Below are 26,665 nucleotides of genomic sequence, written 5' to 3'. Positions count from 1 at the left end.
CACATTAAAGACCACCTACTCAACAGGGCTGATCTGTGGAAGAGGAGTTTAACTCATTCATTCAACCACTAGTAGAAATGATCACATGAATCAGTGATGTCTGTTCATTAGTAATGAGAGCCTTTTAAAAGATTCTGGCCTTGGAGCTGAGAACCAAACTAAACTAGAAACTAATCTGAAATCTGAGATAATTTTAAACGAGTTCTCTTCAGGACCAATGTCATCCATAAGTTTCCTGAACAAACTCACTTTGTTCCAATTGTTCATCTTGTTGGCGATTCTGGTGAACTGTGTCTTCATCAGCGTTCAAGTGGGCATCAGACCTGTGGAGTGAGTTAACACACACACGCACACACACACACACACACACACACACACACACACACACACACACACACACACACACACACACACAACAGGAAGCGTCTCATCATGAATGGGTGTTATCTTAGGGACAAAGACTGTCTCTGTCTGTCCCTCTGGAACCCAATATGACCCGCCAGCACCCCCTGGTGGCTGTAGAGCCCATGACACTCTGTCTTTATGGTTTTTGTAAAGGGGTCTTTAATGAGTAATTAATAGAATTAAGTGTTTTAACGTCACCTGTGTTTGTACAGGTACATGTTCACAGCCATCTACTCGTCTGAAGCTCTGCTGAAGGTCGTGTCCAGAGGTTTCTGTGTCGGTCGCTTCACTTTCCTCAGAGACCCCTGGAACTGGCTGGACGTCCTGATCATCATCACGGCGTAATCACCAGCAACACTCGTTCATTCATTAACTCCACACATAACCACGTTAGTTAAAGGAGAGCAGCTCTAATGATCTAGTCTCTCTACAGCTGCCTGAATAGCTCTTAAAGAAAGAGTCGTAGCTCTCTTCATCAGTTGTGATGACAAGACAAATGAATGATTAGGGAGAACTGAAGACCTCCTTCAACATCTGGATAAATGAGTCAGGTTCAGCAGTAGAACATCTGTAGAACATCTGACTGTAAAGAACTAGATCACATGACTACAGACAGTTGATCCTCCATTTGATAAGAAAATATTACTGATCAGTTCTGATGATGATGATGATGATGATGATGATGACAGTGTCCCTGTGTTTCAGATGCTTGGCAGAGTTTGTAGATTTGGGGAAGTTTTCTGTTCTGATGACAATTCCTCGAGTGCTGAAGATCTTTGCCGTCGTCCCAGGTCAGAGACTCTAAGAATCTGTTCCAAAACTGGTTCTGGAGCTGGTTCTAGAGCAGGTTCTGGAATCGGGTCTAGATCTGGTTTTAGAGCTGGTTCTAGAGCTTGTTCTGGAGCAGGTTCAGGAGCAGGTTCTAGGGCAGCGGTAGCAATGATTAGGGTCAAACAGAGATTCTGTCAGAGATGAATCAGACATTAACACGCTTAGACCTTGAGGAGATGTATTAAAGTGTTGACCCCTCCCCAGGCCTGAAAAAGTCGGTGGAAGCTCTCGTCCAATCAGTGAGGAGACTCACTGAAGTCATCGTCCTGATGGTTTTCTGCCTCAGCATCTTGGCTGTGATTTGTCAACAACTGTTCATGGGAAACCTGCACCATAAATGTGTCGCCATAGCGCCTGCACTGGTGGATGTCAACTTCACCTCTGGTTACTATGGCAACAAAACAGAAACAGGAAGTGGTTCCTTTGACTTCCGCCAATACATCAACAGTCCAGGTAAAACCACCTGAACGGATTTACAGCCGGTTGTGGTCAACAGTCCATTGATGTGAACCAGGTCTAGGTCCAGGTCCAGGTCCAGCTCCATATATTGTGTGATTATAAAGATGTCGTACTTCATTCATTATGTTTGAAAGAATCATTCTCAAATTTAATTTAACAGCATCTTAAATTAGTCCGATAATAAACACCTGGAACTACTGTCCACCTGTCCACAGTCAGAGAGACATGCAGATCTGATCTGATTTAATTAATCTGATCAAGATCTGATCTGATCACTGACTGGACCTGGATCATCCATTTGATGTTGGATCAAAAAGGATGCACAGAGAACTGGTCCCTGGATGGAGACAGCAGAGGAGGACTGTCTCTCTGTCTCTGCAATTTGTCTTTGTTTGTCTCCATCCATCTCTGTCTCACTCTCTCTCTCTGTCTCTCTGTCTCCATCTCTGACAGGGAACCAGTACTTCCTGCCGGATCACAGTGATGCTCTGCTTTGTGGGAACACGTCTGATGCCGGGTTAGTTAACATCTGTTCATCTGTGACGTCCATTGACAGGAACGACAACAATAACAGCAATAACATGTGACGGTGTATTCAGGGTCTGTCCGGAAGGTTGGGTCTGTCTAAAGGCGGGGAGGAACCCCAACTATGGATACACCAGCTACGACTCATTTGGTTGGTCTCTGCTGGCGATGTTCAGACTCATGATGAACGATTTCAGGGAAAACCTGATGCGGCTGGTGAGTAACCAACGACAAATATTCTGGTCCCAGTAAACCATCCGAGTAAATACTCTGGTTCCAGTAAACTGGCCCAGTTAATACTCTGGTCCCAGTAAATAGTCTTTTTCTAGTAAACCTCCTCTGTGAATGGTTTGTCTCTGTCTATTACCTGCAGACGTTACGAGCAGCAGGTAAATCCTACCTGAGCGTCTTCGTGCTCGTCTTCTTCCCGTCCTGTTTCTTTGTGCTCAGCCTCTTCGTGGCGGTGGTTGCCATGGCGTTGGTGGAACAGGAAGAGGCTGCTGCTGCAGCTGCCAAAGACAACGAAGAAGAGTTCCACCGCATTGTGGATCTCCTGAAGAGGAGAGAGGAGGAGGAGGAGGAGGAAGAGGGGGTGAGGACAACATTCACTTGTACCAACATTATTTGATAAAACAGATTCTTCAGGGCATGCCAACACAGAACTCAGATTCTTAGTCACAGGTTCAGCTCCTCCCGCTTCAGAAAATCAGTCAAATCAGTCGACTGCAGGAATATCACCCCGGAAACAAACTAACCTCAGAAACAAACTAACCCCAGAATCAAACTAACCCAGAAACAAACTAACCCCAGAATCAAACTAATCACAGAAACAAACTAACCCCAGGAACAAACTAATCCAGAAACAAACTAACCCCAGAATCAAACTAACCCAGAAACAAACTAACCCCAGAATCAAACTAATCACAGAAACAAACTAACCCCAGGAACAAACTAATCCAGAAACAAACTAACCCCAGAATCAAACTAACCCAGAAACGAACTAACCCCAGAATCAAACTAATCACAGAAACAAACTAACCCCAGGAACAAACTAACCCCAGGAACAAACTAATCCCAGAAACAAACTAACCCCAGAATCAAACTAACCCAGAAACAAACTAACTCCAGAAACAAACTAACCCCAGGAACAAACTAATCCCAGAAACAAACTAACCCAGAAACAAACTAACCTCAGAAACAAACTAACCCCAGGAACAAACTAATCCCAGAAACAAACTAACCCCAACCAGCGTCCAGAGACAACCCTGTTTCAACATCTCTAGAGGTGAAATTGCCACAAACAAGCAATCAAGTCAAGGACACAGAGAACACTCCTCTCACTCTACATTCTCGTCTCATTCCAGTGTTTGAAGCTCTGGTTTACATTCACACAGTCAAAGCTACTCAAAACAGTCAAAACTACTGCCACCTGTTGGTAGGAAGGGGTATCTCCTCTCACTCAACCACTACAGGTTTAGCGTTGACCCTCAGCTCTTTGACCTGGTTTTCATGTGAATGGAAAGTCAAGCTGCAGATTCTCCTGAATAATCATGAAGCTGATGCTTGTTCTCACATGTTGAACATAAATCTGAATATTAGTCTTGGTGAAATGGTTTTGACCAAGTGAGTTGGATCTTTTCAGTGTTAATGGATCATCTTTAACTATGAGACCTACTGATCTGTTCAGAAATGAAACCCAGAAATGTGTGAATAATAATTCCTGCTTTTATGTTGGACCAACAGGCCTCCAGCAGGGTGGCGCCATCAGCTCCATGGGACTCACCACAGGAGAAGAGCCAAGACCCTGTTCCCATGGAAGGTTAATACTTCTCTCTGTGCCTGTCAATAAAATGAGAAAATGAATCCAGAGGAACATGAACATACAGATGTTTGTGATGGGACAGATGCTTATTTATTTCAGAGGGTGAGGACAACCACGGACGTCCATGCTGCACCTTCACCGACCTCCTCCTGAAGAAGATCTGTTGTAGTTGCTGTCAGGGGCTCAAACCGTGGCTCTACTCTCTGGTCATGAACCCATTCTTTGACCTGATGATCATCATCTGCCTCATCCTCAACTGCATCTTCATGTCCCTGGAGCATTATCCAGTGACACAGAAGTTTCACAGTCTGATGATCTTCGGTCATCTGGTCAGTGTCCAACAAACATCTGTCCACAGGAAAAGTCCAAAAGTCCTGTCCTGCTTCCAGTGAATAAATGATGGAGACAAAACATTGTCTCAGTCTGTTGTAGAGGACAGGTGGCACAGGACTTGTCCCTACCCCATAGCCTCCTGACCTCTGACCTCTGACCTCTGTCTTTCTCAGTCTCCTGACCTCCGTCCTCCTCACTCTCATGACCTCTGATGTCTGCCCTCCTCTGTCTCCTGATCTCTGTCATCTGTCCTCCTCAGTCTCCTGACCTCTGTCCTCTTCAGTCTCCTGACCTCTGACCTCTGTCTTTCTCAGTCTCCTGACTTCTGTCTTTCTCCGTCTCCTGACCTCTGTCCTCCTCAGTCTCCTGACCTCTGTCCTCCTCAGTCATCAGTCCTCTGTTCTTTTCAGTCTCCTGACCTCTGAACTCTGTCCTTCTCAGTCATCAGTCCTCTGTCCTCCTAAGTCTCCTGCCCTCTGACCTCTGTCCTCTGCAGGTCTTCACAGGGATCTTCACGGCTGAGATGTTTCTCAAACTTGTGGCGTTGGGTCCGTACGACTACTTCCAGGTCAGACGTCTCATCGGCTGTACGAGATTATTCAAATGATTGGAAACTTGTGTTATTAAATGATTGACACTTGTTCCCATGGAAACGTGATTATTGTAATTCCAGGTGAGCTGGAACGTCTTCGACTTCCTTCTGGTTGTCCTCAGTTTGTTGGAGCTAGTTCTGGACATACGGGGGCTGAGTGTGCTGGTCAGTTCATCATCTTCTTCGTCATCTTCATCACCTTCATTCCAAATTTCCCTGTGTCCTTTTTCCTCCTCTGTCTCCTTTGTCCTTTCCTTTCTCCCACTGTCCTTCCCTGTCTCCCCATGCCCTTACTTCCCTCACTGTGTCCTCCCCTGTCTCCTGTGTCCAGCTGAGGACCCTGAGGCTGTCCCGGTGGTGGCCGACCCTCCACATGTTGTTGAAGATGGTCTGGACATCAGTGGGGAGCCTGACCCTGGTTCTGGTCGTCCTGGTCTTCCTTTTCAGTGTGGTTGGCCACCACATCTTCCAGAAGGACTTCATGGACACCAACGCAGCCGACTGTGAACTTCCTCGCTGGCACATGAACGACTTGTTCCACAGCTTCCTCGTGGTCTTCAGGGTCCTGTGTGGAGAGTGGGTGGAGACCATGTGGGACTGCATGGAGGTCTCTGGTCAAGGCACATGTTTGATGTTCTACATGGTGGTTGTGGTCCTTGGTAACCTGCTGGTGAGTCTTAGTGGTTTCATCCATCCTGGTTGATGTTTTGATATGGTTATGACACCAGATTAACGGGATTTAAGAGGACGCTGTAAACAGACTGTTTCTGCCACACCACATCCTCCATCCTGCCCCACTACATCCTCCATCCTGCCCCACTACATCCTCCGTCCTGCCCCACTACATCCTCCGTCCTACCCGACTACATCCTCCGTCCTAACCCACTACATCCTCCATCCTGCCCCACTACATCCTCCATCCTACCCCACTACATCCTCCATCCTACCCCACTACATCATCCGTCCTACCCAACTACATCCTCCATCCTAACCCACTACATCCTCCGTCCTAACCCACTACATCCTCCATCCTAACCCACTACATCCTCCGTCCTACCCCACTACATCCTCCGTCCTAACCCACTACATCCTCCATCCTGCCTTACTACATCCACAAGCCTGCCCTACTACATCCACTATCCTACCCCACTACATCCTCCATCCTACCCCACTACATCCTCCGTCCTACCCCACTACATCCACTACCCTGCCCCACTACATCCTCCATCCTACCCCACTACATCCTCCATCCTAACCCACTACATCCTCCGTCCTACCCCACTACATCCACTACCCTGCCCCACTACATCCTCCGTCCTAACCCACTACATCCTCCGTCCTAACCCACTACATCCTCCATCCTACCCCACTACATCCACTACCCTGCCCCACTACATCCTCCATCCTACCCCACTAAATCCACTACCTTGCCCCACTACATCCTCCGTCCTACCCCACTACATCTACGACCCTACCCCACTACATCCTCCGTCCTACCCCACTACATCTATGACCCTACCCCACTACATCCTCCATCCTACCCCACTACATCCTCCGTCCTACCCCACTACATCTATGACCCTACCCCACTACATCCTCCATCCTACCCCACTACATCTATGACCCTACCCCACTACATCCTCCATCCTACCCCACTACATCCTCCGTCCTACCCCACTACATCTACGACCCTACCCCACTACATCCATTACCCTACCCCACTACATCCTCCGTCCTACCCGACTACATCCTCCGTCCTACCCCACTACATCTACGACCCTACCCCACTACATCTATGACCCTACCCCACTACATCCTCCGTCCTACCCCACTACATCTATGACCCTACCCCACTACATCCTCCATCCTACCCCACTACATCTATGACCCTACCCCACTACATCCTCCATCCTACCCCACTACATCCTCCGTCCTACCCCACTACATCTACGACCCTACCCCACTACATCCTCCATCCTACCCCACTACATCTACGACCCTACCCCACTACATCCTCCATCCTACCCCACTACATCCTCCGTCCTACCCCACTACATCCTCCATCCTGCCCCACTACATCCACAACCCTGCCCTACTACATCCACCACCTTGCCCCACCACATCCACCACCCTGCCTCAGCACATCCACTACCCTGCCCCACTAACCCTAACCCTAACCACCCTGCCCCACTAGATTTCTCTGTTGTTCATTTTGTGATTTCTTGCTGAACTTCCATTAATATTGAGTTGCTGCTGATTGGAAGCTGAAAAGTGTAACTGCTGGAGTAGAGAACAGAATGTTTCAAACGATTGAATGTGTTCCTGATCTAGTTTTGGTACTGAATATGTTCCTGGTCTAGTTTTCATCCTGAATGTGTCCCTAGTCTGTTCCTGGTCTAGTTTTTGTTATGAATATGTTCCTAGTCTAGTTTTGGTACTGAATGTGTTCCTAGTCTAGTTTTGGTACTGAATGTGTTCCTGGTCTAGTTTTCGTCCTGAATGTGTTCGTGATCTCTTGTCAGGTCCTGAATGTGTTCCTAAATTTGTTGTTGAGCTCAGTCAGTAATGATAAACTGTCAGCTCTAAAAAGAACAAACAACCTCCAGACCAGCCTAAACCAGCCCTGGAACCTAGGACGTACTCTGACGTTGCTGGGAAAGAGGGACCAAGTTGACCCCAGTCCCAGAGGTTATTTTTCTGTCATTTATATTTCAAGTTCTATCTGGCTGCTTTAGTTGTTTTTTTTTTTGTTTTTTTTTGTTTTTTGTGTTGTTTCATGTGTTTTCTAGTAATTTATTTAATTAATCCCTAATTTCCCCACGGGGATGAATAAAGTCTTATCTTATCTTATCTTATCTTATCTTAATTGTGTATTTTATTGTTAACAGCTGACATTAAGAAGGACAGCAGTAAAGACTACCTGGCATTGACCCTTGTGACCTCAGACCTGGTGATCCTTGATGATAACCATGACAACCACAGCAGTGACCCTGACACTGAGGCTGAGATCAAATTCAAAGTGCCTGAAAGTGAAGAAAAGAAAAAGCATCAGGTAGGACATATTCACCTGTTTCATTGAGTACATCAATCATTTTATTTATTTATATGTACGCTTTTTTTGTTTACACACCTTTTTTATTTTGACGTTGGCCTGAATGTAGTTTGTAGTAGTAGTAGTAGTAGTAGTACTGTAGTGGTAGTAGTAGTATTAGTAGTATTAGTAGTAGTAGTAGTAGTAGTAGTGTAGTTGTAGTAGCTGCAGTAGTAGCTGTAGTAGTAGTAGTAGTAGTGTAGTTGTAGTAGCTGTAGTAGTAGTAGTAGTAGTAGTAGTGTAAGGCAAGGCAAGGCAAGGCATTTTTATTTATATAGCGCATTTCATACCAAGAGGCAACTCAATGTGTACTGTAGTAGTACTGTCGTAGTAGTAGTAATAGTGTAGTTGTAGTAGCTGTAGGAGTAGTAGTAGTAGTACTGTAGTAGTAGTAGTAGTAGCAGTAGTAGCAGTGTAGTTGTAGTAGCTGTAGTAGCTGTAGTAGTAGTAGTAGTAGTAGTAGTAGTACCTGTAGTGGTGGTTTCAGGAAGGAACTGACGATAGACTCTGTTTGTTCAGTCACTGGAGGAAGAAGAAGAAGTAGGAGGAGGAAGAGGAGGAGGAGGTCAGAGAGGAAACACTCCTGAAGACTGCTGCTGTCATAGTAACTATACACTAAACTACACCCCCCCCACACACACAGAAGTAGAGGAGCCAATCATTGATAGTGACAGTTCTGATGAGCCTGAGCATGTGTGTGTGTGTGTGTGTGTGTGTGTGTGTGTGTGTGTGTGTGTGTCTGTGTGTGTGTGTTTTAGGGTGCTACTGCTGTTGTCCTTTCCAGGACATAGACATGTCCCAGGGTCCAGGGAGGGTCTGGTCTATGTTCCGGAGATCCCTTCTCTACATCGTACAACACAGATACTTTGAGGCCTTCATCATCTTCATCATCGTGCTCAGCTGTGCAGCTCTGGTAAACACATTATTATTATTATTATTATTATTATTATTTATTTATTTATTTATTTTTAGGGGTCCATGCAACGAATTGCAGCATCCCTATTGATTTTATTTTTTCCGTTTCCCTAAAATTGTCTGCCCAGGACAAACTGCAAGGGCGAAAGGCATCAAACCTGGTAACTTGGTAGAAGTCCTAGCATGTCACTTTGCCAAGGTGTCAATACACATGCCTACAGCTAGGTGGCGCTATAATAAGCCAATTTACGTTTTGGATCATATAGGTAACACAGACACATTTCATATGACTTTAAGACCTATAACTTTTGAAGTATTCACCCAATCCTTATGAAACTTAGCAACCGGCAATGTAATATGCTTGCGTACAATCATGCCAAGTTTTGTGAAATTCAGGCAGTAGAGGGCGCTACAACGACTATATGTTTAGATCTCACAAACCACCAGTCAGCCAAAGGGTTCCTCTGCGGACACTTTGCCTCCTTTCAGGCCTTGTCCGATCCGCTTATGCCTCTGCGACCCGCTCGGGGACGACTTCGCCACGGCATGGACCCCTTTATGATCACTTGCAATCATCTAGTTATTATTATTATTATTATTAGATACATGCCAAGTTTGGTGAGAATTGGATGAATGGGCTAGGAGGAGTTGATTTTGCTTTGAGGTGCAATTTTTTCAAAATGGCAGAAAACCAAGTCTGCTGCTGAAGTGGCAGACATCTTCAACGTATCCAAACATCAAGTGGAGAAGAAAAGAACAAGATTTGAAGACATTTGAAGTTCATGACAGGCCCAGGTCAGGCAGACCCCGTAAGGCAACTGTTTGAGAGGACCGTTTGTTGCTTCGACAGTCCAGGGCCAGCCCTTTTTCAGCCGCAGCATAGCTACATGAGAACTGGTCACCAAAAACCCCTGTATCTACAAGAACAGTTTGTCAAATTCTCTCATGCAGTGGCCTCCATGGCCGAATTAGTGCTCACAGACCAGCATTTAACAGAAGGAAATAACTACAAAATCGTCTTGCATTTGCCAAGGCACACAGCTTGCAGAAAGGATGAATCATCTAATACTCTGGAAGACATGTTGGAACCTGCATGGACCCAAGATTTACCCAGAAATCAGTCAAGTTTGGTGGAGGAAAAATCATGGTTTGGGATTACATCCAGTATTTGTGCGAGAGATCTGAAGAATGGATGGCAACATCAACAGCCTGAAGTATCAAGAAATTCTTGCTGCCCATTACAGTCCAAACCACAAGAGAGGGTACATTTTTCAGCAGGATGGCGCTCCTCCTCATACTTCAGCCTCCACATCAAAGTTCCTGAAAGTGAAGAAGGTCAAGGTGCTCCAGGATTGGCAAACCCAGTCACCAGACGTGAACATTATTGAGCATTTCTGGTGTAAGATGAAGGGGGAGGCTTTGAAGATGAGAATCTTGATGAATTCCTGATGAAGTCCTGCAAGACTGCTTTGTTTGCCATTCCAGATGACTTCATCCACAAGTTATTTGAGTCATTGCCAAAACGCATGGATGAAGTCCTCCAAGCTAATGGGAGACATACACGATATTAATTCTTTCACCCAAGGCACCATGTTGTGTTCATGTTATGTTCTGATGTTATTGTAGCATGTTTGTGTATTCAAAATAATGTATAATTTTTAACGTTCGTTATTTGTGTATGCGATAAGACTTTTGTTCACGCAAAATCTGACTATTCTGTCCTAATTGATGATAAAAATGAATGAATGATAAGGCTTTATTTTGTTATACTAAGCATAATCTAGAGACCTTTGCCTTTCATATAAACCATTTCTGATTCCAATTGCTCAACTACAAGTTATTATTTGTTGGCTTTCGTCTGGGACTGTAGATACCTACTCCCTAGTCCACCTGCACTCTATAGACAAAATTGCACTATTGTTAGTTTTATTATTATTATTTTTTCACTGGTTCATGATGCTGCTATGCCATACCAGTTTAATTCACCACTGTTACTAATTACATTCATGTGTGCGCTACTGTGTGATTTTATTTGTATATATTAAACATTTTCTTGTGTGTTGCTGCTATAGCCTTTAGTTTTATTGCTGCTGAACCAGAGAGCTGCTAAACTGTATTTTGTTCTTTGAATGACAATGACAATAAAACTTCTATTCTATCGTATTCTAACTGAATAGCTGCACCACTACAGACAGAGTGGGTAATAAGATAAGTGTGTTTGTGAATAGGTGTATGAAGACGTCCACTTGGAGCAGCGTTCAGTCTTACAGATGGTTCTGGACAAAGCGGACCAGGTGTTCACCATCCTTTTCCTGGTTGAGATGCTCCTCAAATGGATCGCTTTGGGATTCAAGAGATACTTCACCAGCGTCTGGTGCTGGCTGGATTTCCTTGTCCTAGATGTAAGAACATGATCGATGACACAGATTGGAGTTAAATCATTGTAACAGGAGGCAGCCTTCTGAAAGTAACCATGGCAGCAGGAGTGAAGGAACAGTTTCCAGCTGTTTCCAGTGCGTATGCTAAGCTAGGCTAACAAGCTTCATTTTCAGCATACAGCAGCATCAATCTGAACGTCTGACTCAACAAGAGGATTCACCCAAATGTTGATGAATCTTCTTTAAACCTAATAAATGCACTCTTTATAACATGAACCCTAAAGTCCACTTTGTCTAGTGGATCTGGGTTAATCTAGAACCTGTCTGCTCCTCTAACCTGGTTACATAGAAAGTGAAGTGAAAACACACATTTAAGTTCAAAGACAACAGAGTTGATTGACTCTGACTTATTTTACTTTCGATGAATAAACCAACACTGGTTAACTTCTGAATCTGTGCTGGTTTCTACACATGGAGAGCCAACCTTCTTTGCTCACCTGTACTATGATGCTATCAACAGGTGTGTTTTGTCTTCCAGGCGTCTCTAGTCCCTGTGGTCCTTGGCATGTTGGGATACTCCAGCCTTCCTCTGAGATCTCTGAGAGCTCTGAGGACACTGAGAGCTCTGTCTCGCTTCCAGGGCCTGAAGGTGAGACAGATGTTATTGTAGTTCACAATGATATTGTGTTGTTTAGGACCTTCCCAGTCTCAGGTGTTTTAGGGCTCTCAGTTATTTGTGACCAATAACAGAGGTCCATAGTTTATTTCCATCCAGTTAATAACTTGGATCCAATCACTTCCCGTCTGTCTGTGCAGGTGGTGCTGAGGTCGCTAAGGTTAACCCTCCCATCCTTGGTTGATGTGCTGCTGGTGCATCTGGTCGTCTGGATGATCTTCTCTGTCCTGGGCGTCAATCTGTTGGCAGGAAAGTTTTCATACTGTTTCAATGACACTTCAAATAAGCTGATCCATTCTGACCTGGTCAACAACAAGTCCAGCTGTTTCTCACTAATCGAGCAAAACTTCACAGAAATCCGCTGGAAAACCGCCAACTTTAACTTTGACAATGTGCTAGCGAGTTACCTGACCCTGCTGCTCATGGTTAGTACAAATAGTCTGTAGACACCACCCAGCCAATCACATCTCAGTATTTATGCTACATAAAAATAACACTCAGACAGATTCTGATTTGAGTGACTCTCTGCAGGCAGCATCTGCAGGCTGGAAGGACATCATGTACCAAGCTGTGGACTCCAGAGTGGTCAGTGCACCCACTGCTACTGGTTCTGGTTCTGGTTCTAGTACTGGTACTGGTACTGATTCTGATTCTGATACTTAAGCTACTAATTCTGGATCTGGTATTGGTACTGGTACTGGTACTGGTACTTGTACTGATTTTGATACTTAGGCTACTAATTCTGGATCTGGCACTGGTACTGGTTCTTGGTCTGATTCTGATTCTGATTCTGATATTTATGCTACTAATTCTGGATCTGGTACTGGTACTGGTACTGGTTCTGGTTCTGGTACTGATTCTGATTCTGATTCTGATACATATGCTACTAATTCTGGATCTGGTACTGGTTCTGGTACTGGTTCTGGTTCTGGTACTGATTCTGATTCTGATTCTGATACATATGCTACTAATTCTGGATCTGGTACTGGTTCTGGTTCTGGTTCTGGTACTGGCACTGGCACTGGTTCTGATTCTGATTTGTCGTGGCAACTGAAAATCAGTCGCTTGTCTAGTGCAGATGAGAGTTGGTCAAAACACCACGTTATGACACAGTATTTATTTTCTAGAAAACCTTTATTGCTTGCAAGCGAGAGCCACTCATCAGCGACAGATGATGACTGAAGAGAGGCAGTCTCTCCTCAGCTTTTATACTATCCTAAACAATGTTCATATCTGTAGTCACATCATAAGATTACATATGACTTGACACAACTCATTGTACTAACATCTCATGACACACATAACACTTCTCCTTCACTTTAACCATCATTGTATGATATACAGTGACCTTTTTCCAGAACACATATACACGGAAGAGGTACCTCAATTTCCCCTTCAGGATGAACTCCTTAAAGTTAGTTCCTTATGTTAATTCACACAACATATTACACAATGGAGCATACATACAACAACATATCCATTCATACCTTGCAACCACATGATTATCATAAGGCAGAGCTTCTGACCATACCACAAGCTTCCACCTTACATACTGTGGCATCCACAAATGTTAGGTTTCATATATAATATTAAAATAATAAGGGACAATTTAAGAATTTCCCTCACAGATTCTGATACTTATACTACTAATTCTGGATCTGGTACTGGTTCTGGTTTTGGTTTTGGTTCTGGTTCTGGTTCTGGTACTGGTACTGGTTCTGGTTATGGTACTGGTCCTGGCCCAAGTCCTGGTACTGAAGCTGGTGTGTGTGTGTGTGTGTGTGTGTGTGTGTGTGTGTGTGTGTAGGTGGAGGATCAGCCGATGTATGAGGCCAGCCTGTACATATTCCTGTACTTTATTGGTTTCATCATCATCACCTTCTTCATCTTCAACCTCTTTATCAGAGTCTTCATCGACACGCTGCACCAGCACAGAGACGAGATAAGTCTTATCAATGGTCACCATGACAGTTTGAAGTTCAGAAGCTCCACAGTTGATGCTGAATGTGTTCATTATCTTGTTAGTTAACATTTCTCTCCACTCTGATCTTTACTTTGGAGGGAAACATGTTTTCATGACGGAGGATCAGCAGAAATACTGGAGCGCTGTGAAGAAACGCTTCTCTCAGGAACCAAAGCCAATTGGTTCACGACCTCAGGTGGGTTCATACCAGAATCCAGGCTCCTCCAGGTTCCTGCAGGTTCTTCACACTTTACCTGGATATCAACATGTGCTCTGTCTGTCTGGTGGTCTCAACACTCTTCAAACATATTTTCACTGAAATCAACAATAAACTTTCCATGACAATGTCTCATGGCTCAGCAGAGTCAAAATCTTCAGATCACATCCCTCATAATGATGGAGGAGGTGTTGGAATTTAAGTGAATGAAATTCATGGACAGGACGTCCTGACCTTTGAGATCTCCTTTAAGTAGCAGGCCTATGAAGACTTCCTGACAGTAATCAATTAACAGATACCTTTAATAAATATGAATAAGTTTTAAATCTTGATGTCCTTCATCATCCCGCTGTAACACTATGTTTCCTCTCTGTCTCCAGAATCAATGTCAGGCTTGTCTCTTTGACCTCGTCACTTCTCCGTCCTATGAGATCTTCATGGTGGTGGTGATCTGCCTCAATGTTTTAGCTATGATGTTTGAAACAGATGATCAGAGCATGGAGAAAGAAGAAATCTTGTACTGGATCTTGTTCATATTTGCCATCATCTTCCTCATTGAGTTCTTCCTGAAGGTCATAGCTCTCAGAAAGCTCTACTTCCAGAGCAGCTTGAACGTCCTCGACTTTGTGATCATCATCATATACTCTGCAGGTTAGTCACAGGTTAGTCTGACTGTGTGGCCTGTGTGTTGTACTGATGTACCGACAACTATCTGCGGAACACTATGATACTAAAGAAAATTAAAGACCAGGAAAATGATCAGACAGAAAAAAAATGTACTCTAAGTCCAGTTTGTCCGTGAGCTGTGAGTCACTGCTTCAGACTGCAATAAACAGTTTGCTGTCATTATTTTAGCTCTGCTGGTTAAGACCAATGATCATACATGTTGTTATACAAGTGTCCCATTTCTGAATTCTTCTGTTGCACCCTTTGTAGAAACATCTTCATCCATCAACAGTCCAAACTGTGTGAAGAGGTCTCACTCCTCCCCTGTTTTCATATTATCAACCTATAGTTACATTAATATATCTAAACATACAGAATCATATCATCACCCCAAGGAGAACAGCTATGGCCATGAGGTCTCTGTTGGTCTCTGTCGTTTTTGTAGGTCTTTGTAGTCTATGTAAACTCTGTAAATCTCTATAGTCTCTGTAGTTTTCTGTAGGTTCACGTAGTCTGAGGTCTCTGTAGTCTCTATAGGTTTTTGTAGGTCCCTGTAGTCTATGTTCTGTGTAGGTCTTTGTAATCTCTGTAGTCTCCGTATGTCTCTGTAGACTCTGTAGGTCTCAGTAGGTCTCTGTACATCTCTTTAGTCTCTGTAGGTCTCTGTAGGTCTATGTTTTGTGTAGGTCTTTGTAATCTCTGTAGTCTCTGTACATCTCAGTAGAATCTGTAGGTCTCAGTAGGTCTCTGTACGTCTCTTTAATCTCTGTAGGTCTCTGTAGTCTATGTTCTGTGTAGGTCTTTATAATCTCTGTAGTCTCTGTACGTCTCTGTAGGTCTCTTTAGTCCCTGTAAGTCTCTGTAGTCTATGTTCTCTGGAGGTGTCTGAAGGTCTCTGTAGTTTCTGTAGTCTATGTCTAGGTCTCCTCATCAACTCCTTCTAAACCACCACCTCCATTTGTCTCTGGCAGGTTTATTCTTTGCAGATGTCATTGCAAAGTATTTCATCCACCCCAACTTTTTCTATACTCTCCGATTGGCTCGTATCACTCGAATCCTTCACCTCGTGCCCTTTGGCCGAAGGATTCGGACGCTGCTGCTGGGCTTCATGATGTCACTTCCTGCCCTCTTCAACATCGGCCTCCTCCTCTTCCTCATCGCGTTCACCTTCTCCAGCATGGGCATGTTTCACTTTGCGTTCGTAGAGAAGGAAAAGCTGATCGACGACATGTTTAACTTTGAGACGTTTGGTAACAGCATGATGAGTCTGATCATGGTCACCACGTCATCACAGTGGGATGGTCTCCTGAGTCCCATCATGAACCAGCCTCCAGACTGTGACCCAGTCATGAAGGATGAAGGACTGAACGCCACTGGGAGCTGTGCCAACCGGATGGCGGGCATCATCTACTTCTCCTCCTACATACTCCTGTTCTTCCTGCTGGTGGTTCACCTGTTCATAGCCGTCATCCTGGAGACCTTTAACACCAGAGAACCCGACGACTCTGAGTCACTGAGCAATGACCACCTGGAGATGTTTTATAAAACCTGGAGAAAGTTTGACTCCAACGCCTCACAGGTCATCCCATACAGGTGAGTACTAAATACAGGTCAGGTTATTCCTAATCGGTGTCATTACTGAGGGTCCTCAGCCATGGGGCCTGGTTTAGGGGGAACCACAGTGACAGACTGGAGTTTATATTTTATAAAGGTGAGCTGCTCTCCAATAGTCTTCAATGGTCTCTAATGAATTCTACTACTGTGTTCCACAGTCGGCTTTCAGATTTCTGTGATGAGCTGAAGGATCCTCTTAGAATTCCCAAACCAAACTCCATCAAACTGATCCACATGGATCTGCCTCTGCTTCCTGGAGACCAGGTCTACTGTATGGACGTCCTACAAGGCCTCACCACTCAGGTATCATTATCATTATCACCATCATATTATTATTATTTTTATTATTATTATTATTATTATTATTATTATTATTATTATTATTATGTCTGCAGGTGTTTTGTAAAGCAGGAGAGATGGATATTCTCAAAGCCAGACTTGAGGAAAAGTTCATGGTCAAAAATGCATCCAAGGTATTCTATTCTATTCTATTCTATTCTAGTCTAATACTCTAAACATATATCTTTGCTAGACATACCGTACATTGTCATTGTGTTGTAACAACAACAAATCTACAGAGGGTATGACCAGTCTTGTTCTATTCCATTATTCTCAATCTACTGCGTTGTTGTTGTCTGTTTTGCTTTTGGAAAAATGTACAAATTGAAAGGAGCATCTGTCGGCAAAATTAGAACGAAACAAAAGTATTCAAACACAATTCATATTGGAGATCATGATCATGTTCATCACAAGCATATATATACACCAGAGCCAGGGCCAGTCAGTGCAGGTACAGTGTAAGACTCTATTCAGCTTTGTTTGATGAGTGAAAGAGTCGCAGAACGTCTGTCACATAAAATCAAAAACATTGTGTCAATCGACTACAAAAAAACTACAAGATACATTCATTAAAACCTGACAATGTCCAGTTTTTCCCAGAAAACAACACAGCTTTTGTGTTTTGGGTGTGTCTCACGAGTCAAAGCCTCCTGTGCTACAATTCTTAGCTGGGAACTATATAAATGGAGGAAACTCCTTTAGCCCAAAATAAAACGTAGAGAAAAATATGTTCATACACTGAGCTCAGAAGTCAAAGCTGTGAACTCCTGGTTAGTTTTATCTGTTTAGGGATCAGCTGATGTAGAAAATGATTAATGATTAATTTCATCTTAAACCAATATGTCTCTGAGGTTTCATTCACTGAACAATGTTTGATTCATTTTAATATTTTATGTAATAATCAGAATAATTTGATCCGTCACTGTCTCTTAGCTGGTACTGTGCCCTGCGTTTTGACTTTCAGGCTGCATCAGCTATCATTCATGTACAATACAGAATCAGCTGTCCCACGGTCTGGATAATGGACACGTTTAACATGTCTAACAGAATAAAAACTGAGAAAGAGTACTACTTTAAACTTATAACTTGAACCTCTTTCTTGCAGGTGTTGTACGGACAAATCAACAGCACCCTCCGGAGGAAACAGGAAGAGGTGGCAGCAGTGGTGATCCAGAGAGCGTACAGGAAACACCTCCAACAGGAGAGAACGCCTGTCCTGCCAGAGTACGGAGACAGTGTCTCAGGTGAAGCTTCGCAGTGAGTTTCTTCACCTGAAGCAGCTTCTCCTCATCTGCGCCACGAAACGCCTTCAGTGACGTTGACACTTTTTTAAAAACAAAGTGGATTCTCCTCCTCTTCATCTGATTCTGTCCAAGATGAAAGGTGATGACAGTTCAGCTACTGTTCAGATACTAACCCAGAGATCATTAGCAGCTCTTATTATCATATAGTGACAGAGTATAATTAGTTAATCTAAGCTGTCGTCACTAATCGAACATTAAACTAAACTAATGTCATGAACATCTGAAACTCATGATAAACAACAGCTGATTGCTTCAGTCAGAACACTGACAGACTCATGTTAGGAAGGAATGAAACCTGAGTCTTTTAGCTTTAGATACTTTTCTATTTTCCCAGTAAGCACTAACATGTCCTAACTAACCCAGTCCCTAATAAACTGTGTCTCTGACTCCCTTTATAACCAGCCAGCATGGAACCATCGTGGCTCATTTAAACATGTTTAACAAGTCAAACCTAGAAAATGTACAATTTCTACTTTACTATGTTTTTTATTTTTTTTCATTTTATATATTATTTGTAAACATGAATCCAAATAATAATAAACATGAATATGAAATGGTTTGAGTGTGAATCAGTGGAAGCAGCCTCCTCTAGTCTGAGGCTCTGGAGGATGAACTGATCACAGATCAATGTTCATGATCCTGAAGACAAACATAAAACTGAAATATTATTTATTACTTTAGTGATTAGTCATTTAAAGGAAATATTGAGTAGGCACCTCATTACACATATTACAAGATAAATGAAATACAGACCTATTGTACACTATAACTGGTTTTCTAAAGATCCACTTAGATTTTCTTAAGGAGCTCTCAGAGAGTAAAAAGACTAAAATGACTTCAGTCATGGACATGTCCTCCTCTATGAACACTGCTACACACCAATCTTTCTGTGCATAGCAGTGAATTCCTTCCATAATTTTACTCAACCACTTGTCCCACATTGCTCCTTGTGAATCTTACATCTCATTCTCACTTAATCAGCTTTGGTCTGTTAGCTTTAGCGGTTAGCCATGGCTACTCTCGCTGCCTCTGCTTCTCCTCTCTCTTACCCACAACACTAAACGTCACACACCATCCCAGGGTTACCATTACAAAAAATAATAAAGTGGTGATGGTCATATCAACACCCGGAGGCTTTCTACACAAGGAGAGTTCTAAAACATGGAAATTTACCTCATGTGGCAAGCTTGAACCTACTAAGTTCCAAGACAAATCTACTACAAGTTAAGCTTTGGACAGTCCCCATTCTCATACTAAGAAAAAAAGAACTCCAACATTAAGTCTCCACGAAAAAGTCCAGAAGATATCCTGGAGGAGCCCTCATTTATGCTATTAATGTTGACACAATAATGGTTAATGTTGGATCAGGTGGCGACAGTGGGAGAGTGGATGGGTTTAGATTTGGCAGTTTTATTTTGCCATCAAAAATATTAAAAACAACACTAAGTAAAAAATGTGCTCAGCCTAACACAGAAGTTAACCAACAGATCATCTGAGATATAACTGCAAGGATCCACCAGACACCGAATGGAGGCATCATCCGTCTTCACTACTCCACTAATCACCTGTGTGCATCACCTGGCTGTCTCACCTGGCTGGCCTTATGGGTGGAGACAAAGGAACACAAAGACAAAAGAGAACCACAACAAAACAATAGCTACAGCACCAGGGCCTAAAAAAATGGTCCAATACTCAAAGCTTCAATGACACAGTAGAGTAGGACATCTAGTGGTCATTATAATGTAGTGCAATGGAGACATGTCATTTATTGGTTCACTACGTGGTTGTATGGTTTCAAGCTCACATGATAAAATACATAATATACAACTTTATTGCTTTTAAAATTTGTCTTAAAACCCATTTTTAATCCTTGACTTTCAACCCAGCATGAGACCCTGTTTTTGTTTAGTGCTTTTATTGTTTTTTTTTGTTTTTTGTTTTATTGTTTTACCGTTTTTAATAGTTTGTCTTACCTATGTACAGCATTTTGTTTCAGCTGTGATTGTTTTTAAAGTACTTATAAATAAACTTGAGTTGAGAGTTGAGTTGAGATTGTGTCTAAATAAAATAAAAAGCCCCTATCTTAAAAGACGTTGAATAGTGGGTGTAAGCTAGATGGTAAATGTGATCTCACTTCAGATATTTTACTGATGAGCTAAATAACACTCTGCTCTGTAGGGAGTCGAGCCCACACAAAACTGTGATTCATAATGCACCACAAGTTCCAATCACAATACAAGGTGGTTGTTTCACTTATTTCTGTAACTTAGACTTAGATAAACTTTATTGATCCACAAGGGTAATTACCTGGTCACAGTAGCTTAGTTGCACATAAAAAACACTCTTAAGAACCACAAGTAAAAGAAAGATTAAATAAAATAAAATTAAAATAAGTAAAATCTTGTAAAATAAAATAAAAATAGTATAAGCAAAAAATGTACAAATTAGCATATGAACAAATGTACAAGAAACAGAGACGGAAGAATCTGTTGGAGAATGAGCTCCACTGTCCCTCTATAGTCTGGGGGAGAGGATGAGATGGATTGTCCACGATGGAGAGACGTTTGTCCAGGTTCTTATAGTGGTCCACTACTTCCACCTCCAGGTCCTGGATGGTGGTGGGCACTGCTGGTGTCCTCTTCCTCCTGAAGTCAATGACCAGCTCCTTGGTCTTGTCCACATTCAGGAGTAGGTGGTTTGCCTGGGACCACTCTACAAAGTCTCTGATCAGTGTCCTGTACTCCACCCCCTGTCCATCTCTAATACACCCAACCACTGCAGAGTCATCAGAGAACTTCTGCAGGTGGCAAGACCCAGAGCTGGACTGGAAATCTGAGGATCCAGAGCTGACGTAACGTGCTGCTATACTCCACGAGTCTTCATCAACTCCCACCTATGTGCATGTTACAGCGCCTATGACAACTATAATATTCCTATTTTTATAGTAATGACACCCGGTTACACCAATCGGAGGTCACTAAACTTAATATGGATTTTGCCAAAACTATGTCTATGACTCCGTAGTTTTCTCTGGTCCCCTGCCCAATCTGCCCAATGATGACATGTTTAGTCACATGTCGTCATTCCATCGCTGGTTATAGGTGTCCAGCAAACCCTGTGGCCTTCATTGATAACTGGAACACTTTCTGGGGAAAGTCTGGTCTGATTAGGAGAGATGCCAGAGAACCCAAATACCAAACACCCAGAAAAGAATAATAATAATATATATAATAATAATAATAATAAATATCGTGACTGTACTGTACACACATGGTTGTTGCATAACTAGAAAGATACCAGATGCATATTGTTATTGCATAGGAACCTTATACAAATCAGTACTAATTTATTGATAGAACGGAAGAATAGGAAAATTAAATGTGATCTTTTAAATGTCAGATCTCTCTCATCTAAATCTCTTGTAGTGAATGATTTGTGTGAAGAGGTTAAATACCTAGGTCATGTGATATCTGATGACTGGACAGATGACAAAGACCTCTACCGACAGCGCTGTAAAATTGATTCTCAAGCTAACATGCTTATAAGGAAGTTTTCTATGTGCTCTGACTCTGTGAAGTGCTCCCTGTTTGGAACCTACATAACACCACTATATACTGCTCAATTGTGGTCTAACTACAGGAAAAAGAGCATGCATACAATGATGCAATGAGGTTGCTGCTTCAGGTTCCTAGGTGGCATAGTGCCAGCCAATTATTTGTGTCCACTAGAGTGCCTACCTGTGAGGCACTCTTAAGACAATTGATGTTTAGCTTTATGTGCTGCCTGGACAAGTCAGAGAACCAAATAATTGAAGCCCTAGTCAGTCCTCTGAAAAGCTGTTACAGATTCACTTCTAGGTTAAGAAGGCATTGGTGCAATTGCCTGTATGTCATATAGGCTAATATGTGATTTCCTATGTATTTTGTATCTCCTTTTTATACTATTTATTATGTATGTGTATGATATGTATGATATGGACCTGTGTCTGCAATAAAAGCTTTATTATTTGATAACTGATCATCAGATTTATCTATTTAGTTTGACTGAAACGTGGCTACAGGATGATGAATATGTTAGTTTAAATGAGTCTACTCCACCCAGTCATAGTAATTATCATATTCCTAGAAGCACAGGTAGAGGAGGAGGAGTGGCAGCAATCTTCCACTCTGATTTATCTATTAATCCTAGACCTAAGGAGAGATTTAATTAATTTGAAAGTCTTACTCGTAGTCTTGCTCATCCAGACTGGAAAACACATAAAAAATAATTTTTGTCATGGTGTATCGCCCACCTGCTCCTTATTCTGAGTTTTTAGCTGAATTCTCTGAGTTTTTTGTGATTTAGTTCTCAGAACAGATAAAGTCATTATAGTAGGTGACTTTAACATCCATGTTGATGTTGTCAGTGACAGCCTTAGCTCCTCATTTACATCATTATTAGATTCAATTGTCTTTTCTCAGAATGTAAACGGATCAACTCACAGTTTTAATCACACCTTAGATCTTGTCCTAACATATGGCATAGAAACTGAAGGTTTAACAGTATTTACTCATAACCCTCTTTTGTCTGATCATTTCCTCATAACTTTTGAATTTACAATAATGGATTACACAGGAACTGAAAAGACATTTCATTACAGGAGTAGATGTTTATCTGATGTTACTAGATATAAGGAGTTAATTTCTTCATTATTTACCTCAGTGCCATGTGCCAATGATGTGGATGACAGCAAATACACAAATAGATTATTTTGTTGATGGCGCTGCAGCATGGAAAGATCATTTAACAACTTATAAAAAAGCTCTCAATATTAGAACAACATATTATTCATCATTAACAGAAGAAAACAAAGACAAAGAGTCACAGCACTGTTGATCATCAGTAGTAATGACTTCATGAGCTTCTCTACTAAACTGTAGAGAAATAATCCTCCAGCTGTCAAAGATGTAAATACAGTGGCATTAGAAACTTCTGTAGGACCTGATCAGCATCAAGAATCCTTCTCTCCAGTAGATCTTTCTGAGCTCACTTCCATAGTTACAGCATCTAAACCTTCAACTTGTCTTCTAGATCCCATCCCAGTCTGTTTTCAGGTTGGAGGTGAATTTAATGAGTCTGAACTAATTCCAGTTCCTCTGGGTCATATTGGACTCTAATCTGAAAAAGTAGTCAACACTATAAAATTCAACCTGCACAGTTTTAAACAATCCACAAACAATACCTCCACTTCATCATCCTGTCTCATATTCAGTATTGTTTTACAACCTGGTCGTCTGCTGGTGCCACTAAAACCCACAACTACTGTGCCATTCTAGAGAAGTACCATCTATTGAGTTTTAAACAACCAGACATGTCAGAGACTCACAACAAGTAATGAAAATATCATTAAATCTCAAAGCTTGTTGACGGTTAGTCTTTTACCGAGAAGTGATTTTAACCGATGTTATAAATATTAATAAATCAAACTAAAAGTTTTTTCTGTTGTTTTGACTTTAAATCCGACTCACAGCTGTGAAGAGTTCAGTCTCAGCTGATTGGTTCTCCTCAGCAGATGTCCTCTCTCCTTCATCTCTGTCCATGATTTAAAAAAGGACATTGTCTCTGTCTCTCTGTCTCTGTCTCTGTCTGTCCTCTCTGTCTGTGTCTCTGTCCGTTTTCTCTGTCTCTGTCTTTGTCTTTGTCTTAGTTTTTTTTCTTTGTATCTCTGTCTCTGTCTCTGTCTCTGTCCGTTCTCTCTGTCTCTCTACTTGAGTCTTCAACTGCAGCGACAGATAAATGGAGGGGGACACTCCCACATGCTGCATTCAAGTGGTGTTGTATTTTCCACGTTCAGCAGTGAACTCCTTCAGATGGACTCATGGACATCATTAACCCTTATAATGTCCTCCTGATGTCCTGTCATACACCTGTTGTCCTCTGTTGTCCTCTGACCCAGTCTGGTTTGACTGTTTATAAAGTATAAAGTTTAAAGTTATCACCCACCCCTGTGTTTCAACTTTTTAGTCAACTTTATTCCAACTTACAGTGCCTTGCAAAAGTATTCACCCCCCTTGGCATTTTTCGTGTTTTGTTGCCTCACAACCTGGAATTAACATGGATTGTTTGAGGATTTGCATCATTTAATTTACAGAACATGCCCACAACTTTGAAGATGTTTTTTTTTTTTTTTTTTTTTTTTATTGTGAAGCAAACAACAAATAGGACAAAATAACAGAAAAAGTCAATGTGCATAACTATTCACCCCCCTAAAGTCAATACTTTGTAGAGCCACCTTTTGCGGCAATCACAGCTCCAAGTCGCTTTGGATAAGTCTCTATGAGCTTGCCACATCTTACCACTGGGATTTTTGCCCATTCCTCTTTGCAAAACTGCTCCAGCTGCTTCAAGTTGGATGGTGTGCGCTTGTGAACAGCAATCTTTAAGTCTGACCGCAGATTTTCTATTGGATTGAGGTCTGGGCTTTGACTAGGCCATTCCAACACACTGGGGCGCCGAAAAGGGGGGGTAAAGGAGACGGATTCTAGGGGCCCATGATTGAGGGGGGCCCAGAGAGGCCCCTAATGATGATGAAATTATAATACAGAAAAAATAATGACACTAAGTTATTAACTAACATATAATCACAAATGTTTTATTTTCAATGTCCTGGTAACAATAACTTTATTTGTTTTGGAAACATCAACGCCTGCAGGGCCCCCCCCCCTCTATTTATGTAAAATGGTTCAGTCCGACTGGATCAGCTGCAGGTAGCGCACCGGCGGTTTGTCCCACAGCGCCAGCGGTCAAGGAGGAGGAGACGGCAGTAGGCTATGCCTCAAAAATCAGGCAGCCAAAAAAGAAAAGAAAAGAAATTAAGAGAGGAGAAGGAGTGGAAGGGTCGACAATATGTCACCCAGTATTTCAAAAAAAAAAAAAAAAAAAAAGGTGGGTTTGTTAGTTGTGGTGGAAAGTTCTGGAATATTAACTTTGTCCCTGTCTGTGGTCTATAAGATAGCTCCCTTTTCTCACCATGTTAGCTCAAGAAAACTCCGGATTTTTACATTTTACTGCTATATTAGTTAAATAATCAATCCAGTCAAACATTTATCAAGCTGTTCTTATTCAATAATAGTTGATCTCCCCTCTGTCAAAATGAGGCCTCATTGGTAATGGTAATGATAAAATAAATACCATTAAAATGCATAATTGTATGTAAAATAGCATAAAAAAATTTCGCCGCTGTGTTGGGGGGCCCTGTAAAGATTCTTTTCATGGGGCCCAAAATCCCTAGCGGCGCCCCTGCCAACACATTTACATGTTTCCCCTTAAACCACTCAAGTGTTGCTTTAGCAGTGTGTTTGGGGTCATTGTCCTGCTGGGAGGTGAACCTCCGTCCTAGCCTCAAATCACGCACAGAGTGGTACAGGTTTTGCTGGTGGTGATGGTGTAAAAGTCTTTGGTCAGTGAGGGAACGAGGAGTTGACGGGTGTGAGTGAATTGGTGCGTACGGGTCAGCAGGGGGGAGTGGGGGGCAGGGGTCAGCGTTTAATAAGGTCACAGCTCTGGGGAGGAAGCTCTTCCTCCGTCTGCTGGTCCTTGTCTGGAGGCTTCTGAAACGTCTGCCTGAGGACAGGAGGGAAAATAGTCCATGTGCCGGGTGGGAGGAGTCCTTCAGATACAGACAGCGCCTCTTCTGGACGTCCTCAGTGGCAGGGAGTAGAGTTCCTGTGTAAGTAACACACACACTAACACACTAACACGCACACTAACACACCAACACACTAACACACACTAACACACTAACATGCACACTAACACACCAACACACTAACACACACTAACACACAGACTCCCATCAGTTTCTTTCTCAGAGGAACAGAAATTCTTTTTTCTGGCTGATCTCCTAATGAGAACCTCACATCCTGATTTCCTGGAAACACAGAAAGAACAGACTGTCCCACAATAGAACAACTACACACAATAGCACACACACACACATACATGCACAAAGAGATGGTTGTGTATCTGTCCTAAAGAGAGGACTTTGTCCTACAGAGAGGACTTTGTCCCACAGAGAGGACTTTGTCCTTAAGAGCGGACTCTGTCCTAAAGAAAGGACTTTGTCCCACAGAGCGGACTTTGTCCTAAAGAGAGGACTTTGTCCTTAAGAGCGGACTCTGTCCTAAAGAAAGGACTTTGTCCCACAGAGAGGACTTTGTCCTTAAGAGCGGACTCTGTCCTAAAGAAAGGACTTTGTCCCACAGAGAGGACTTTGTCCTAAAGAGAGGACTTTGTCCTTAAGAGCGGACTCTGTCCTAAAGAAAGGACTTTGTCCCACAGAGAGGACTTTGTCCTTAAGAGCGGACTCTGTCCTAAAGAAAGGACTTTGTCCCACAGAGAGGACTTTGTCCTAAAGAGCGGACTTTGTCCTAAAGAGCGGACTCTGTCCTAAAGAGAGGACTTTGTCCTAAAGAGCGGATTCTGTCCCACAGAGAGGACTTTGTCCTAAAGAGCGGACTCTGTCCTAAAGAATCTGAAACCCTGCAGCTGCATCCA

General features: G+C 42.6%; 1 protein-coding gene across 1 annotated transcript; it reads left to right on the top strand.

Annotated features, from left to right (window-relative positions):
* The first annotated feature begins 7 nt into the window (after window positions 1–7).
* Window positions 8–18,684, top strand: LOC311495421 (sodium channel protein type 4 subunit alpha B-like). Its single transcript, XM_084554857.1, has 27 exons — window positions 8–330; window positions 618–746; window positions 1,111–1,196; window positions 1,441–1,689; window positions 2,149–2,212; window positions 2,295–2,436; window positions 2,594–2,812; window positions 3,964–4,039; window positions 4,142–4,371; window positions 4,872–4,943; window positions 5,049–5,132; window positions 5,299–5,637; window positions 7,490–7,655; window positions 7,856–8,019; window positions 8,578–8,662; window positions 8,817–8,971; window positions 11,202–11,375; window positions 11,890–12,000; window positions 12,168–12,452; window positions 12,559–12,612; window positions 13,835–13,969; window positions 14,082–14,186; window positions 14,588–14,858; window positions 15,845–16,466; window positions 16,646–16,790; window positions 16,883–16,960; window positions 17,932–18,684. The coding sequence occupies exons 1-27, from the start codon at window positions 218–220 to the stop codon at window positions 18,085–18,087; spliced, it is 4,509 nt and encodes a 1,502-aa protein (XP_084410983.1). The 5' UTR covers window positions 8–217; the 3' UTR covers window positions 18,088–18,684.
* Window positions 18,685–26,665: the final 7,981 nt, after the last annotated feature.

This window comes from Chelon labrosus (assembly GCF_963514085.1).
Source record: "Chelon labrosus genome assembly, chromosome: 11".
NCBI classification, from domain to species: Eukaryota; Metazoa; Chordata; class Actinopteri; order Mugiliformes; family Mugilidae; genus Chelon; species Chelon labrosus.
Note: the sequence above shows the minus strand (reverse complement) of the source record. Positions and strands in the feature narration are given on the sequence as shown.

Excerpts from the sequence above, each read along its gene's own strand:
- LOC311495421 (XM_084554857.1), top strand. The coding sequence starts at position 218 with ATGTCATCCATAAGTTTCCTGAACAAACTCACTTTGTTCCAATTGTTC. Across the intron at positions 7,656-7,855 it reads AGTTGACCCCAGTCCCAGAG|CTGACATTAAGAAGGACAGC; the intron begins GTTATTTTTCTG and ends TATTGTTAACAG. Across the intron at positions 12,453-12,558 it reads ACCTGACCCTGCTGCTCATG|GCAGCATCTGCAGGCTGGAA; the intron begins GTTAGTACAAAT and ends GACTCTCTGCAG.